Here is a 12809-nt window from a genome sequence, read left to right on the forward strand (position 1 = left end):
TTTGGCCAATCTTTGATTTCAGCATGTCAATTTCTTTGTCTGTTAGAGGAGCATCTCGATCAGTAGCTCTAGCCAGGTTCATTGGAATGGGGTCCAGATTCTTTATATACATACTCTGTTGTACCTGTATCATATCATTCAAAGAATGAAACTCCATTCCAATGTAGCTGAAGGTGTTATGTTCTTCCCGTCCTACTTGGAAAGCTGCTTTCAAGCATGGTATGACTATTGTGGAGAACATTTCTGAACCCCCCCAGGTAAAGTCATCCACATGGCAACTGAGGACTCCCATTACATGACAGGAGTCATCCAGGCAGTAGAAGACTGCTGGATCAACTTGTGACATGATAGCTCCGAAGTGATGCATAGTGTCTTTCACTTTATTGTATAAATAAAGAGAAGCATCTGCTAGTCCGTAAACACACTTCTTCAGTCTCCACAGAATTCCTTGGCTCTGAGCCTCTGGTGGTGGATGAATGTAGATATTTTGAGTTAATTCTTTCCCTTGTAAAAAGGTTGCTTTAATGTCCATAGAATTCAGTTGCCATTTCTTTTGACATATAACAGTCATGATCATTCTTAGAGACTCTGAGGCACATGTTGGGTAGTCTTTTGGTAGCTCCTGAATGTGTTTTTCTTCGAAGCCTCTGGCAACTAGTCTAGCTTTAGTTGTAACACCATCAGGGGTCTCCTTAAGTGTACACACCCACCATGTGGAGATGCATTTCTGACCTTCATCTCTCACTTCTTCAAAGACATCATTCTTTTTCCAGTTACATAACTCAGCTTGCTTAGCAGGATCAAAGACATCATCATCAATCAGAAGAATGTCATCTTTATGACTTTCCCCACATAAGCCAGCATGCTCAACTGGAACCATTTAAACATTGTCCATTTGACTCAGATTAACTGACCCTGTAGAACCAGCAATTTCCTCAGGTCCACTGTACTGCACATTGTACCAGTTTCTGTCCCAGTGGCCTTTCCTGCATGACCTAGAATCTTTCCCATTAGTGTTTGTCCACATTCTCTGTCTGTATATGTCACTACTTGTCCAGCTTTTAGCCTCAAACCTTTGAGTTGTCAAGCCTTTTGTTAATGGTGTTTATGAGGTAAAGGTGTAGATCTGGAGGGTCCTCAGACATAGTGTTTTGGTAAACTGGGATGTATGGATGCTGTCAGTCCCCCACTCGCTTGCTCACTTGAGTTTGTTGACGGTGTAGTGGCTGCTGCTTTATGTCCCGGGGCTCCCTCATGCCTGTGTTACCCTCTGGCTCTCCCCTTTTAGTTATGCTGTCATAGTTAGTTGCCGGAGTCCCTGCTTGTACTCAGTGCAATATGTATACTTTTCCTACTTATTCAGGTGACATTGGGCATACCTAACAACCTGTGTCCCCTCTGAGTTACATGTCGGTCCTGAGATCGAGATGCTGACCTCTTCTGCTCCTCAGACCTGTCTGATCCATCCTGGTGTCCTGTGTCTGGTTGGAGTCTCATCACATCACTCCTGTGGAGGACGGCTCCATGTGGACAGTTGCAAGTCACACCTGGAGGACGCTCTGGACTCTTACAGTAATGCTTTTATGGCTGAGGACTACAGTTGACTTGCTAACTTTAGGACTGCAGTTGTCATGAACAGTTTTGCACTCAAGTTTCCATCAATGAGTTTATAACATCAACGAAACTGACTTTATGTTAAAACTGTTAATGTTATAGTCATGTTGTCTGTTGTTGCCCAAATGAGGATGGGTTCCCTTCTGAGTCTGGTTCCTCTCGAGGTTTCTTCCTCATGTTGCCTGAGGGAGTTTTTCCTTGCCACCATCGCCACAGGCTTGCTCATTGGGGATAGATCAGGGATAAAATTAGCTCATATTTTAAGTTGTTCAAATTCTGTAAAGCTGCTTTGCAACAATGTTTATTGTTAAAAGTGCTATACAAATAAACTTGACTTGACTGTGTCTGTCTGTATTGTGTCAGTTTGTGCACACACATTCTGCCCATAGTCATGTGAAGGTCGAGCGGCCCCATTGTTGTTTTCCGAGTCCGGTAAGTTATCATGTGTAGCGATCTCTTCCACACTTTCTGTGTCGTAGTCTTGATAATTGAGCCCAGAGTCCAGTAACATCGTTTTTCCAGTCACCTCTTGCTGAGTTTCCAAATCTTACAGCACTGTTTGTTGGGCATCAACCTTTCTCAGCCTGGTGTGATGTACATGGACATAGGTGCCACCGTGCCTTACAAAGACTACCACACCGTCTTGGCCAATGACCACCCCTGGACCTTTCCACTCTGTGCAATCAGCACGTTTGTAGTAGACTTTGTCCCCAGTCTCGTATTGGTCGTTGTTCATCTGCAGTTGTTTACAAAGGGCTCGCTGGATCCTTTCAGAGCATTCGGCCCCTGTAAATGCTCGCCATGCAGCATGTAAAGTTGCGATATGCTGAGCTATCCAGGAATTTAATGTAGTGTTTTCAAGGGCTGGTGGCTGATCAGTTAGGACTGATGGCATATTTGGATTTTGTCCAAACACAAGTTGGTATGGGCTGTAGCCATACACATTGTGCATTGAGTTCTTTGCCATCAAGGCCCAATCTAGAGCCATTCCCCAACTACACTGTCCTTTTTTATTTTCAACAAGATCTCAGTGAGGGTTTGGTTATGTCTTTCCAAAAGGCCATTGCTCCATGGACTATAGACTGTAGTGGTCTTGAGTTCAATGTTGAATTTTTCAGCCATATCCCTCATTTCTTCGCTGTTAAATTCACCATCATTGTCACTGAACAGTCTACGTGGGAGTCCATGTACACTTATCCAGCAATGAATGAGATGCTTCACAATCTCTTTGGGTTTCTTGGTCATCACAATACTCCCTGCACTGAAGCGTGTAAAGTGGTCAATGGCATGGAGATACCATACCCCCGGTTCCAGCTCATGCAAATCCACAGCAACTGTCTCATTGTAGATTGAAACCATGGGTAAACCCACAGCGGGCTTTGGCTTTGGTCTGTTGTTTCTAATGCATGTGTCACAGTTGCTAACAATGTCTTTGAGAATTGTGATGCATTCATCATCATGATTACCTGCACAGTCTAGTAGTCTTTTCAACTTCTCTACAGAGGCATGTCCGAATTGTTTGTGTAACTTTAACAGAATCTTCTGTTTTTCCTGTTGTGGCAGTGGGGGCGTGGTCAAGTGCCGGTCTGTGACAGGAGGGCGGAGTCAGGGAAGGTAAGTGGCAGAATCACTACACCTGAGAGCAATTAACCTGTTTGTGTGTCTTCCCAGTGACCGCGCCCTATATAAGGAGGGAGAGCAGAGAGCAGGGGAGCTCTCCCTGGAACCAGACACCGAGTGTGTGTGTGTGTGTCTGTACACATTAATCATATAGTTGTTAGACTGAAAAGTGTGACAATAAAACAGATTATCAACCTGAGCTCCGTCCTGCCGTCTTCTGTGCTCTGCCCATACATAAGAACTGCTACAGTGGTGCTGAAACCTGGGACGTGGAGCACAGAAGACAGCAGGACAGAGCTCAGGTTGATGATCTGTTTTATTGTCACACTTTTCAGTCTAACAACTATATGATTAACGTGTACAGACACACACACACTCGGCGTCTGGTTCCAGGGAGAGCTCCCTTGCTCTCTGCTCTCCCTCCTTATATAGGGCGCGGTCACTGGGAAGACACACAAACAGGTTAATTGCTCTCAGGTGTAGTGATTCTGCCACTTACCTTCCCTGACTCCGCCCTCCTGTCACAGACCGGCGCTTGACCACGCCCCCGCTGCCACACCTGTGTTGTCATATTTTCAGTCACAGTCAGAATTTCTTCCTCATTGTGGGATCTCACACTCTTTGGAATTATCCCTAGCCCTTATGTTCACACAGTAGTGGCCTGAAGAGGTTAACTCAAGTTTCACTGGCTGCTTAAACATTGTGGCTTTGTCTCGCTCAATATCTAACACTGCACCTGCTCTTTTCAGTAATGTTTTGCTTAAAAGTAAGGGGATGTCTACTGGCACAACTTAAGTTTCTATATGACATTTAGTTTGACCTATCACGGCTGGAATTTTCACGCTCTTCGTAAGATAGACAAGTCTGCCATCACGAAACTGAAATGCTTTTGCACTGTCTTTGGCCTCTAGTTTGGCTAACTCGCTCTGACATAGTGATCAAGCCATTCACCCCCCCAACACACACACACACTTCTGGTGCAGGCTGTGTCAATGACGGCTGATCCTAAAGCCTCCACCATTAAGATCTCTGTGTCAGACAATGATTCCTTTGACAACAAAGTTATGTGGCACTCATCTACACCTTGTGTCAGGTCGTCAATATCCTCTGTCAATTTTGCCTGTTCATTTTTGTGGGGGCAATCCTTTGCCCAATGGTAAGTGCTCTGACAGACAGCACAACGCAATCTTTTTCCATATTTGTCTAATGGATTCAACCCTGGCACAGGACTTTGAGAACTTGATCTGGCATCTCATTTCCTAGTAAATTATATGTAGTATGCGCAGTCAGGATCACTTGATTCACTAGCCCTCTCTGGTGGCAAATTATCCCCAAAAATTCTCTTCAGGGCTGATTTTGTATTACTGAACGTGAGGTCTGAGCAAGCGGTAAGCGCCAACTGTTTGTCTTTAACACGAAGTTCAGCTGTATTAAGTAGTTTAAAGGTTAAGACAACATCTGGAAGCTTCATTTTTAACTTACTCATTGTTGTACATCCACTCGAAGTCAATGATTTAATCCAGCATCGAAACATTACTTTCTCTTTTGATGCTGTTGAACTCCGTATAAGCATCATACTGATGGTCTTTTTCCTCTTTCAAATACACGGTATTCAATTTCTGCAAAAGCATCGTTAGTCCATTATCTTTGTTCAAATCCTCCGCGGCTATTTCCAGCACTATATTCCTCGCTCTTCCTGTTAGTGACTAGGCAACCACCAAGGCCTGTTTTTTTTTTTTCCAACTCAGTAACTAGTTTCCAGATTTGGATTTTGTTCTTCCAGCTTTCATAGGACTTACTGTATTCTCATCAAACAGAGGTGGCACTTTATAGCTGTTTGCCAACATCCTCTGCTACCAATGTTAACTCATAAAAACAACAACGAAGGGCAACAAATACGTGAAACTTTACTGAAGCACTTCTCACACTAACAGCACCAGCATTCACCTCCATAACTTCACTTTTATTGACTGTAGTGTCACCAAAATCTAAGCACACTTCAACAGTCTCCTGTTGGTTATAAGACAACAGTTAGTTCGAGAAAAGTTCTGGGAATTTGATTTTTGTTCAGTTTTCATATGGTTATTAATAAAGCATGTGCTGCTGCACTGCTGCCTTATGGCCACTGCCTTTACACCAATCATATGAAGGATGCATGAGGTGACTGAGTCACTATCCAATCAGGAGCAACATTCAATTAGTTGCAGAAGTATTTCAGTCTTTTTCAGTCTACTGAAAAATGACTATGATGGGGAAATAAATCTTATTTCTGAGGTTATTCCTCAGAAATCTGGTCTGCATTATCTATAAGCCTTATGGTAAAGATCATAAGAAAAAACGTCATTGGCTGTGGGTCATATTGACCAGAAATCGAAATGGGGCAAGGGATTTGATGAACAAACAGGAAAAGTCATTAGAGATGAAGGAGTCAAATCAAAGTCCCTCTCACACCAGGAGCCGGTCTTCCCAGGCAGTCTCCTGTCCCAGTACTAACCAGCTCTTTAAGGTGTATAGGTGCGGCACCGATCTCTGTTTTGATAGCCCTCGGCCTCTTGCCTATACAACTAGGGTTACAGTGGAGGGCTGGTCCTCTAGTAACTACAAGAGTTTGACTCCCTACTCGCATCTGTATTGCAGCGTGCCTTGCCAGATTGCAGTAGGTATCATTTTTATGATGGTCTTTGGTATGACCCAACTGTGAGTAGAACTCACGATCTTCCAAATGAGAGGCAGACACGCTAACTACTAGGCCAACTCCCAGTTAGAGATGAATGAAGCTCAGGCAAAAGATATCTGATTGTCAGACTAAGGAAGTTCAAGAAGAGCAAGCAGACACAGATGACTTGCACAAGAATGAGGATGAAGATAAGCAACAGAAGATCTCATTGCAGAGAGAAGTTCAAGTCGAGCAAGCAGAGTTGAAGACTTGCAGAAGAATGAGAAAAAAGATAAGCAACAGAAGATGTCACTGCAGAGAGAAATTCAAGTAGAGCAAGCAGACATGGATGAAGACTTTCATAAGAATGAGGAAGAAGAGAAACAACAGAAGATGTCATTGCAGAATGGAGCCCAACCTGAGAATAGAAACAAAAAACAATGGAGAAAGTAGACAAATGGTATCAAAAAGGTTCACAATTACAGTGGACAGAAAGAAATGGCGGCGGCACGGTGGTGTAGTGGTTAGCGCTGTCGCCTCACAACAAGAAGGTCCGGGTTTGAGCCCCGTGGCCGGCGAGGGCCTTTCTGTGCGGAGTTTGCATGTTCTCCCCGTGGGTTTCCTCCGGGTGCTCTGGTTTCCCCCACAGTCCAAAGACATGCAGGTTAGGTTAACTGGTGACTCTAAATTGACCGTAGGTGTGAATGTGAGTGTGAATGGTTGTCTATGTGTCAGCCCTGTGATGACCTGGCGACTTGTCCAGGGTGTACCCCGCCTTTCGCCCGTAGTCAGCTGGGATAGGCTCCAGCTTGCCTGCGACCCTGTAGAAGGATAAAGCGGCTAGAGATAATGTGATGTGTGTGTGTGTGATGTGATTAATTCAGAGATTTGGAAAAAAGGAAAGAATTAATGTTTTCATGGAGATGTACCTCACTCAAAATATCATGAAGGAATGTGACTTCAGATTTCACAAGATGCCTGGGTACATACAGCACATTCAAGTTGACCCCTTTGGTTTACATACTGTATGTGTACTGAAACAGGAAAGCGTAGTAGTGCAACACCTCAGAAAGACGACCCCACTGACCTTGTATCTGGATGCTACTGGTAACATTGTATCCAAAGTTCCCGGTCAGTAAAGTTATTGAATATTTTTCCCAATAAAAATATATTTCCAACTTTACTGCAATTCAACCCAAGCAGGAACTAGAACTTGGTTAAATCATGTAAATGAGCCATTTTATCCAGTTTCTTCTCCACACACCTCATTCAAACATGAGTTTAAATTTATCATGTTATAATGGGAAAGGTTTCATGGGGTGGTGTAGTGGTTAGCACTGTCGCCTCACAGAAAGATGGTTCTGAGTTTGAGCCCAGTGGCCAACGGGGGCCTTTCTGTGTGGAGTTTGCATGTTCTCCCCGTGTCTGCGTGGGTTTCCCCCATAGTCCAAAGGCATGCAGGTTAGGCTAATTGGTGGCTCTAGATTGACCGTAGGTGTGAATGAGAGTGTGAATGGTTGTGTCTCTCGATTTGTCAGCCCTGCAATGACCTGGTGACTTGTCCAGGGTGTACCCCGCCTCTTGCCCATAGTCAGCTGGGATAGGCTCCAGCTTGCCCACGACCCTGCACAGGATAAGCAGTTATGGATAATGGATGGATGTTATAACATCAAATCAAATTGTGGAGGAGGCCCCGGGGAAGACCCAGGACACGCTGGAGGGACTATGTCTCTCGGCTGGCCTGGGAACGCCTCGGTGTTCTTCCCGAGGAGCTGGCCGAGGTGTCTGGGGAAAGGGAAGTTTGGGCTTCCATGCTTAGACTGCTGCCTCCGCGACCTGGTCCCAGATAAAGCGGAAGAAGACGAGACGAGACAATACAAGACGAGACAAATTGTCATGTTATAATGTAAAACATTTTGCATAATAACATGAAAAATATATTGTTGTAACAAATTTTCACGTTATGCAAGACTGATCTTTTTTTTTCTGGTGTGGCAGCAATACGTTTCTGTACTTACTGGATGGACGGCATGGTGGTGCAGTGGTTAGTTAGCACTGCCACCTCACAGCAAGAAGGTTCTGAGTTCAAGCCCAGCGGCCAACTGGGGCCTTTCTGGGTGGAGTTTGCATGTTCTACTCATGCCTGCGTGGGTTTCCTCTCACAGTCCAAAGACGTGGATTAGATCGATTGGCTACTCTAAATTGCCCATAGGTGTGTGTGTACCCGCCACCAGATGACAGTTTAGATCCCTCTGGTGTGCTATAATCACCCAAGAGAATTCATGGAAGTTAGTTGATGGCTTCCTGGATCGCTGACCCTCAGCTATGAGGATGGCAGCAGACAGACAGACTTATTGGCTATAATTTCAGTTTCATTATGATGTCTATAGCCTGCAGCACAATGATTACAACCTAATTAGCACATGATTGATGACTTTGAGGTGACATCATAAAGGTTTTCTGTGATTGTACTAACAAAATCCTGAGCACAGGAAAGGGAATTTCCAATGCTGGTTGCTAACTTACAAAATATCAGTATAATATAGACGGCTTTTTAATCATTTGAGTCTTTTTGGGTACCTTATGCCGAGAACGGGGAGTTCGCCCAGGGAGCCGCACAAGCTAGAACGGTCACTGATTAAACAAATTTAGGCTCAATATGCTACACGTGAACATGTACCAGGCTAATCTAACAACATTGGTGATTTTATTAAAATTAACTTTTGTGTAGGGTGGCACAGTGGTGTAGTGGTTAGCACTGTCGCCTCACAACAAGAAGGTCCGGGTTCGAGCCCCGTGGCCGACGAGGGCCTTTCTGTGCGGAGTTTGCATGTTCTCCCCGTGGGTTTCCTCTGGGTGCTCTGGTTTCCCCCACAGTCCAAAGACATGCAGGTTAGGTTAACTGGTGACTCTAAATTGACCGTAGGTGTGAATGTGAGTGTGAATGGTTGTCTGTGTCTATGTGTCAGCCCTGTGATGACCTGGCGACTTGTCCAGGGTGTACCCCACCTTTCGCCCGTAGTCAGCTGAGATAGGCTCCAGCTTGCCTGCGACCCTGTAGAACAGGATAAAGTGGCTAGAGATAATGAGATATTAACTTTTGTGTAATGAAATGGCAGCAGAATTTTATCCTGTGCTTCTGGCCTTTTCCTCCATATACTAGCACTTTTTGAATGCATTCATCGCATTCTGCTGTTGTGGTTCAAACACAATCCCTTTTTTTGATGCACACAAAAGCTACTTGAGTAAACTCACCCATTTCCTATGTGTATGAGTGGGGGAGGGGAGAAAAACCCAACCCACAAAAACTATGGTACAACCGTATATAGATTTTATTACATTTTAACTTGAACAAAGCCATATAAACTCTCCTCCCAATAAGCTTCAAAGTCACTTTATATTTAATAAAGAAAATAAACCATTTGTTCCCAAACACAATCCCTTCCACATACATATATTCTGCATGTTAAACTTTAAGACATGCTTCATACCTTTGACCATGGAAGCATTTGGTGACAGTTGCATATTAGGCAAAAGAGCACCCTCATATATAGAATATATATAATTTTTAATAATAAAAGGATAAATCAATCAAATAAGCCAAGTGCAAGAACAGATAAATAGATATCTGTGCAATTTGGTAACATAAAAGCCTGAGATCATTTTCCATGCATTGCCATTATTATTGACCTTTGCATGTCTTCGGTTGCTTAAAGAGACCCTTAAGAGTTCCTTAAACAAACAGGATCACTCGTGTTTTCCAGAGTGCTGTGTGATATTAAGGCTGGACGGATCTTTGCGCACGATGTAAACAGAACACCGCAGAGACCAACATAAAATGTGCATTATACAGTATAAATACCAGCCTTTTCATGGCAAGATATTACTCTGAGTAGATGGACATGACAGTATATTGAAAGAATGACCCTTTTGGTGTGATGGAGTGGATAAAAGCTGTGAGGGAAGAAAAACCTAACGCTATAAGTAACATATGCCATATACAAACAAACAGTATATATGAACATGGTAAATGTAAACTGAAGAACATTAGCTGGGGAGGAGGCAGTGAAGATGCAGCATGTCTGTATGGATGGATGGACGGACAGATCCAAATCAGTTGTCTATGTGAAAGTGAGGCCAGCCTCACTGTACACTTTAAAGACTTTCTCGATGGCGTTGACGTAGGCCGCTGTCCGCAGGTCCAGCCCCAGGTTGTACTTACTGGCTGTGCGCATAATTTGCTAGGAAGAAAATACAACATAAAATATGACAGTCAGCTGGGGCACTCCACTGTCAAATTTAAATAAATAAATGGGGGGGGGGGGATAAAATTGCCCGCACAATATTCATCAGAATTATTGTGAAAAAAAACCCCAAGCTTTTATAGCAGGGGTGTTGAACATAAAGGCCATGAGCTGGGATTGGCCTGCTCTAATTCAGCACACCCAGTGAATTTACAGTCTGTGTGGTATAGTAAAATTGTCTCAGGGACTGTTATGCCGATTTTCCACTACCAACGCGGCTGAGTCGAGCTGAGCGGGGCTGTTGGAGTTGCATTTCGACTACAACCGCGCTGAACCGTGCTGGCTGGAAGTGGGTGGACACATTGGGTGGAGTTAGCGAAAGTGGGTGGACGTCACGTGATGTCGTTAGGCAGCGCAAACGGTGACATCAGTGACCTTTTAAGCGGTAGTCTCACGACCCGGATAGTAAACAATAAACATAGAGGACATGGAGTCGTTAGTGTTGCTGGTCTTGGTGCTGTGGCTTGTTGTCACTGACAACGCCAACAGATACTGGCAAGAGCGTATAGATGAGGCGAGGCGCATAAGGCTTCAGAAATTCTCGTAATTCGTCTTCTTCCGGGTTTACAGATCCCAGCGTGCTCGCGGGGTGTGTGTGGGCATGTGAGGACACTCCTTCTCACCAATCAGTGCACAGGGGAGTGTCTCCTCACGCCCCTAGCCCCACTCGGCTCGGTTTGGCTCGCTTCAGCCCTACTCCAAAACCGTGCGAGTTTTGGGTGCTGAGTAAGGCTGAAGCGAGCCGAGTCGCGCCGCTCTAAGGTAGTCGAAACACGAGCCGTGTCGGGCTGAAGTGAGCTGAAAAAGGGTAGTGGAAAAGGGCCATTATTGAATAGAACAATTTGAAAAATACCAAGTCTCTGTTATTCCACTAGGGGGTTAAATATAGCTATAAACTCGAGGACATTCAATTCAATATAATTTGACTGAATAGCACTTTTAACAGTGGAAACGGTCACAAAGCAGCTTTACAAAAATAGATAAATTTTAAATTAAATTTTTTTTAAAAATCCCTAACAAGCAATCCACTTGCGACAGTCACAAGGGAAAAAACTGACACCACGACAGGAGGAAGAAACCTCCTGGAAGCTGTATTTGATCGAGTAACCACATCTCTCACCAAAAGAGCAAATTACAGATTTTACAGCAATGGGGGTGAATACTTATGCAAGTACAAAGTTTATGTATTTTTAAGTCAATTTCAAAAAACACTTTACAGTATTTAAGGCACTGAACACATTTAAGCAGAATTGGTGATGGATTGTTGGTCTAGTAAACCGATTTTTTTTTTTTTTTTCCCCCCTCAGCCCACTTGGACTAAGTGTAATGTGGCCCACTACCTAAAATGAGTGACATCCCTGTTTTACAAAATGTTCCCATTGAAAATGTGCAGTTCTAAATGTTTAAGTCTCCTTTCTTTTTTACATTCAGCTGAAATTGGAATGACATAAAAACATGCTTTAAAACCAATTACATAGACAAAAACTAATATAATTCGGATATCTAAGGCTACGTTCACATTACAAGTCTCACTGATCAGCTCCGGGTTTTCGCTCCGATTCACCTATCTTGATGGTTCACGTAGGCCTGTCACGATAAATTTTGCTGGATGATCTATTGTCTCAGAAATTATTGCGATAAACGATATTATTGTTGACGTCTTTTCAAGACAATTTTATGCCACTAGTAAAATAATAATGATCATGCAAATACACCCTTTCAAAGAACAGTAAACTTTTTAATCAAGTCAACTTATTCAATTCAACAATGGAACGTAAAAAATATATAAATAACCTCAAGAAATAAAACAGTCAAACAAAACCACTCACAACAAAAACAATAAATAAAATACAACCTATGGCTCTTAAAAAATTGCACTTAAGTAAATATTAACTTGGCACAGGGTAATAAAAAGACACTCTTTTCTTCACATTCTGCCAATCCAGTTTCTCAAAGAAACTGTACCCAGTACCCAGATAAACAAAAAGTGCAAAATAACGTATTGCCAGCTGTCATTTGGATAAAAGTAACGACAATTAATTAGAACGAGCTAACATGTAGGCAAGGGCGTAGGTTTGGTATTAACATTGGTGGGGACAAAAACCCAATGCCAACCCCCAGTGGCGCCAACTTCAGGTCAACATTAGAGGGGTCACAATATTTTGCCAAACCAAAAATGACCAAAAAGTAACCAAAAATTTCTGATCAATAAGGCAGGGGCTGTTATACTTATTACATGAAAGTGTTTAAAAGGTGTCTGGGCCACGAACAATGTCCACATCACCATCGGGTTGTTGTTTACACGCGTCATGTTACACGAGCTTGATCAGGGCTCTCTGCAGGTCTTAACTGAAGCACTTCAAATTAAGGGTTAGCGGGCTGCTAAAGTTTCCAGGCACTTCACAAGCAAGACTCGGTGCAATTTAGCCAACATTAGCACAATTTGATATGATTTAATAATGTCTTGGACCTTAATGAACACCAGTTGTTGTCAGTATCAAGTCGGATTGTTATCTACACGCCACACAAACTTAGAAAACAGTCATATTCGTATGTTGTTGCTTTTACACACTGAATACGAACTGTTGTTAACTGATTAATTTTACAAGCTAATC

The 12809-nt window shown here is 43.3% G+C and overlaps 1 protein-coding gene across 1 annotated transcript in view; it reads right to left on the reverse strand.

Moving 5' to 3' along the window:
- Positions 1–9199: 9199 nt before the first annotated feature.
- Positions 9200–12809, reverse strand: part of glud1a (glutamate dehydrogenase 1a) — a 55655-nt gene continuing 52045 nt past the window's right edge. The window contains exon 13 of the mRNA XM_060926297.1: positions 9200–10131. Coding sequence (XP_060782280.1) covers positions 10012–10131 — 120 coding nt within the window. The 3' untranslated portion in view covers positions 9200–10011. The remainder of the gene's footprint in view (positions 10132–12809) is intronic.

The sequence above is a fragment of the Neoarius graeffei genome, chromosome 7 (genome assembly GCF_027579695.1).
Source record: "Neoarius graeffei isolate fNeoGra1 chromosome 7, fNeoGra1.pri, whole genome shotgun sequence".
Lineage (NCBI taxonomy): Eukaryota > Metazoa > Chordata > Actinopteri > Siluriformes > Ariidae > Neoarius > Neoarius graeffei.